Source organism: Aythya fuligula, chromosome 12 (assembly GCF_009819795.1).
Source record: "Aythya fuligula isolate bAytFul2 chromosome 12, bAytFul2.pri, whole genome shotgun sequence".
Classification (NCBI taxonomy): domain Eukaryota; kingdom Metazoa; phylum Chordata; class Aves; order Anseriformes; family Anatidae; genus Aythya; species Aythya fuligula.
In genome coordinates, this window is record NC_045570.1 from 16,511,141 (window position 1) to 16,516,223 (window position 5,083).

Genomic DNA, 5,083 nt, shown 5'->3' on the forward strand with positions numbered 1-5,083 from the left:
TCCCAATCTGCCCATAAACAATGAAATTAATGCTTAGGACTGTCCAGAGAGCCAACTGGAACTGGCTTTATCATTAGGAGAAGCTGAAGCAGTCGGAAGTCATTGTTACCAGATGAGAACATGAAGTGGCACTGCAAGTATCCCTGTAATCTCGATCCAGTTGTGTTCTGAGGCAATTTCGTGCAAAGGCAAATGATAAATAGCTGAAAGGATGTGTCCCAAGTTTCACTGCTCAGCTGCCCAACAAGATTGTCAAGGACATAATTCGGTGTTTGTTTGTTTTCGTCCTAATGAACTGCAGGCAGACTAGGAAAAAGCACAGAGGAGAACCATTCATTAGTCCTTTAGCTCTCTCAGTCAGACTTCTTCGTGTCATAAGCACCTTCAGTTTGTGTTCTCAGATTCTTAAGAAACAACACTAATTTCCTGATAGTGTTATCTTTTCTGCTAGGTGTAATTAGTATGTGCTTCTAATTCTCCATTTGTATGTCACAGGTGTTGTTTTGACCTGTGTTGTGACATCTGATCCAAAGGAGGCACCCTTCCTACTCATCTTGGATGCTAAAACATTCACAGAACTGGGCCGAGCCAGAGTAAACGTGGAAATGCATCTGGACCTGCATGGAATGTTTATACCAGAGAAAGCTTTGAAGACTGAGACTGAGTAAAACACTATTTATCCTATTACACAGACTGAGACAACCCTCTACTGAATGTGGAATAATACCCCTTTTGTCATTCAGGAGCAACTATATTATGGCAAGAAATGACTATATACATTATCTTAAATAACTATATATAATCCCTTTTAAGAGATAGCAATGACTTTTATTACAAATAATGATATGCACAACTGGCATATAACTATTCCAAAAGAAGAATGATCAGTCTTTAAAAAGTGCTACTGTTGTGGGGGAAGGAATAGGAGACAAAGGTAGTTTTAAGTGGAATACAGCTTTCTGAGCAAATGAAGTACAGTATTTTTAATGTGATATAGGGGATAAATAACATATGTCTACAGCTCATGAAATTTTCATGGATTGTTTCAAGACTGTAGTTCATGATGAAAGTTGTCTTCTGCTAGAAAACCTCACATTAAACTATCTGCTATGATACTATTATATTAATTCATAGCAATGCATTTTCTTGGTGCTTGATTTCTTAAACTCCGCTGTAACCAAAGTTAAGTATTACATTCAGGTGCTACAACTTCCTAATTTAGAACCTAAAAAAAAAAAACTGCTTTGCTAATAATTCCTTGGTGTATTTTTCCTTTTTATGATGATGAAACCAAGTAACTTGAATATTTTATGTAGCATTCATTTATACTTCAGTGTTATTCAATCTTAATGTTATAAGCAGTTTGTTTTCAAATCCTGTTTCCTTGAGAATATCTGACGTGACATTTCATGTAATTAGATGACTACATTGTCTAAAAGATAAACAGAAATGTAATATTTATTAATATTGCTAATAATCTGTTACTAATAGTATGTGTATGGATAAGAGCAGTGTATTTCTAGCAGAACTCAGATATACACATTCACTAATTTGTTTAGGTAAAAGTGTATTTACTGATTAAAAGTGTATCTTTACTGATGGAGAAAACTAGGTATACCTCCACCTGTTTTAGGTGTGCATCTGGTCTGTACATGTCACCAAACTACTTGGGTATCTCTTTCTTTTGTGTACCTATTCTCAGTGTCCCTGCTACTCACTGTGTTTGACAGGTAGGAAGCAGAATGAAATCATTGTTATTTTCTGTCTCCCCATCACATGAGCACCTGGGCTTTGGTGACTTGTTCATGATTACGTAAGATATTTACAGCAGAGCAGCAATTGAACTAACATCACCTGCAGTTCTTGCTTGCTCTGTACCAACTCCCTTTGCCTATGTGTTTACAGTACATATAGAATATACAGCCTAATCTTAATGTGAAAAACATCACTGTGGTCAGATGTAGAGTGTACGTAAGCACTTTGGGCTATTCAAAGGTTTACAAATTCCAGAAAATGGAAATAAACAGCTCAGTGAGATGTGTCTGCAAAAAATAGTCACCTTCAGTGTTTACTAGGCATATTGCCCCTACTATTTAATAAATTTTATAATCTAAATAAGAAATTGAATTCCATTTTTGTAAATAACACAGAAGCAGTATTGAAATGGCAGACTGACTTTGGATGTTGGGAAAATACCAGTTAAGGGTGATGCTGTTTCTTTTATTCTGTATATGTTCATATTTCACAAGTCTCCACAAATATTTCTGGAATTAAAAGGTGACCATAAATAAAAAGTCTAACCATTATTAGACAACTCCTTTGCCTGTCTCCAGAATTTCATCTGAGAATTCATAGAGTTAAGCTTTCAGATGATCATGAGTTCTCCTGAATACAGGAGTTACTTGATTTCTAGGGAGCTAATTCATACTAGCAGAGAAGATATGATAGGGGATATTTATCATAAAACCAAATCAGACAGGTTATCTATAGTGTAAGAAAGCACGTTTTATTTATATTCATGTAGAAGTACGGTAGAAAATAAACTGTACAAATTTGTCTTGGATGTGATTTTTTAAAGTGTGCCATACTCACTTGGTCTACATTGCACAGGATTTGTCAGGTTTGTAGTCAACCTGAAGACAAAAAGAGTGATGTAAATTTGGATTTGCCGGTCTCAGTGTTTGATCCAGATCCTCCTACGTATGGATCCAGGCAATATGGATCAGACCATATAGCTAATCACAAATTTCTTTGAGACTGTTTTTAGGAGTTGGAATAGTAATGAAACATTTAGCATGTGTACAGTAATATACAGTATCATTTCTGGGCTGACACTAGCAAGGGGGAATGCATACGTGCTTTGCCAAGCGGCTGCATGGCTTGTGGTTTTTTTGTTGTGGTAACGTGGCACATGGTAATGAGTCTGTCATTTGGTTTGCTCCCCTGACATCCTTTACTGTGAATGAAGTCTTGAGGAACAGAAAGATTTGATTCTTCTTTTGTACCAATTAAGTCAAAAATCAGCCCAGTAAAATTAGTGGAGTTATTGTAATGGCATAAAAAGAACCTACACACAGCGATTTCATATAAAAATAGTATGGATAGATCGCTCCTTTAAAGGAAAAAAACAGTTGAGCAAAAGAATCAGGCCATCAGTATACACACATAGTTACTTGAAAGATGTTACAAATGGCCCTCTAGTTGGTAGGAGTGGTTTGTTGTTGTTGTTGCTTTTTTTTTATCAGTGAGCTTCATTAAATGGAACAAATAACAAAACATAATAATTAATTTGTTCTCTGAAAGTGGATATTATCTGTTACACCTTGCCCATTGCCCCACATACACAGCAGGAGGAAGCAGAAGCACTGTTTACTAGGACAAGTTAAAAACCAGAAATACAACTATGTTTTCCTACATAATAGTCTGTGCAGGAGGCACAGACACAAACCAGTGTTTTTCTTTTTAAATAACCAAGCCACTCAATGGCAGCTTTCACAATAATTTAAACCACTGCTCCCTTGGGTATGCAATTACCAAAGTATTAATAACAACAAGCAAAACACATCTTTCACCAGCAGCACAGGATGCAGTGCTCGCTGTTTTCAATACTCTCCAAGAGATCCGGGGATGTGCCTTCCTCTGCATCGCTTCCACATTTCTGCATTCCACCGTACTTACTCAGAATAAGGACATTTGACAGTCTGGATAATTATACCCAAGCCAGAAGAAGTGGCCTTCTAATACTTTAAGATAGGTATGTAGTATTAAAAACTAAGTGATGCAAAGGTGCTGGCGTTTCTCATAGATTTTTTAATGCCATCACACAGGATGTGAAATGCATTTTCTGCTGCTTCTAAGATTCCTGTTGAAAGCTGCCCAACAACGCTAGAGCATGGTATTCTTCTCTGGGACCCCTCTCCAGTCAGAAAGCACTTTGGCAAGGGCTGAACGGCAGACACTGGCTCAAAGGTTCACAGTCTTCACAAGGAAGTGCTTGGTGCAGAGTTCTGACTTACTGGGGTCTACATGTGCAGATGTCCTGGCTGAAATCTCCATCTGGAGAACAAAATAGCACTGTGTCTAGCTCTGGGAGTACAATGGTGCCTTTGTAGAGCCATTCATGTCTCTTTCCTACAGGGACATTTCCAGATACCTTTACTCTACTTTTTCCAGCATTGAAATGACTTGGAGATGGGATTGAGCTGATTTAGAATGAACTATAAAATAAAATGTTAAGTTGTCCCCATTTCAAAAACATGTATTTTTAAATATCGTGATTGACATCAAAGAAACTGACTTAAAGTAATGCAAGTAGTAAAAAGCATGCAGCCCACCCCAGCTATACCAAGTCAGGCCCACACATTTCTCCCCCAAAGTGGAGCCCCAGGAGTGGTTGCAGTGGGGTGCTTCACAGTGAGAAACCCGAATTTTATTTACCCGTCAGAGCAGGGGGCTGCAGCGAACTTCTGCTTGCCCCCGCCTGGCAGCACTGACTGATCCAGAACATCACCGCTTTTACAGCACATTCGCTCGCTGCAAATCGAGTTTCACTACTTAAATTTTGGATGCTGTTAAAGACAAAAAAAAAAAAAAAAAAAAAAAAGCAGCACACGGAATCAAGTTATCTCCTAATGTGCAATTAAGCCCGTTAAATACCCGGCCTAAAACCTCGTGAAGAATCCTTCTGACGAAAATCTTCGCCCGAAGAGGGCCCGTTGCCAGCTGCAGCGGCACTCTGCGAGCGAATCTCACCTCATTTCATTCCCATTTTCTTACTTCTCCTTATGCTAACACGCCTCATTTTCACCTCCAACCCGTGAAGAAAAAAAAAAAAAAAAAAAAAAAAAAAAAGTGATTTTTTTTTTTAAGTGATTTTAACCACGTTTGAACTCGGAGAGAGTAACTTGTACAGAACCGGCGGTGGGCTCGGGGGAACAAACCCCCCCCCCAAGGCGCTGAGGGGGGACCCGTGAGGCGCTGAGGGCCGGGGCCGGGCCGCGGCAGCCCCCGCCCCGTCAGGGCGGCGCGGGGAGATGATGTCAGGGCGGGCGGGCCGCCATGGTGCCCGGGCGCTGAGGGAGGC

The 5,083-nt window shown here is 39.4% G+C and overlaps 1 protein-coding gene across 1 annotated transcript in view; it reads left to right on the forward strand.

Moving 5' to 3' along the window:
• Positions 1-2,557, forward strand: part of BCO1 (beta-carotene oxygenase 1) — a 63,353-nt gene extending 60,796 nt beyond the window's left edge. The window contains exon 15 of the mRNA XM_032195513.1: positions 496-2,557. Coding sequence (XP_032051404.1) covers positions 496-668 — 173 coding nt within the window. The 3' untranslated portion in view covers positions 669-2,557. The remainder of the gene's footprint in view (positions 1-495) is intronic.
• The last annotated feature ends 2,526 nt before the right edge of the window (positions 2,558-5,083 follow it).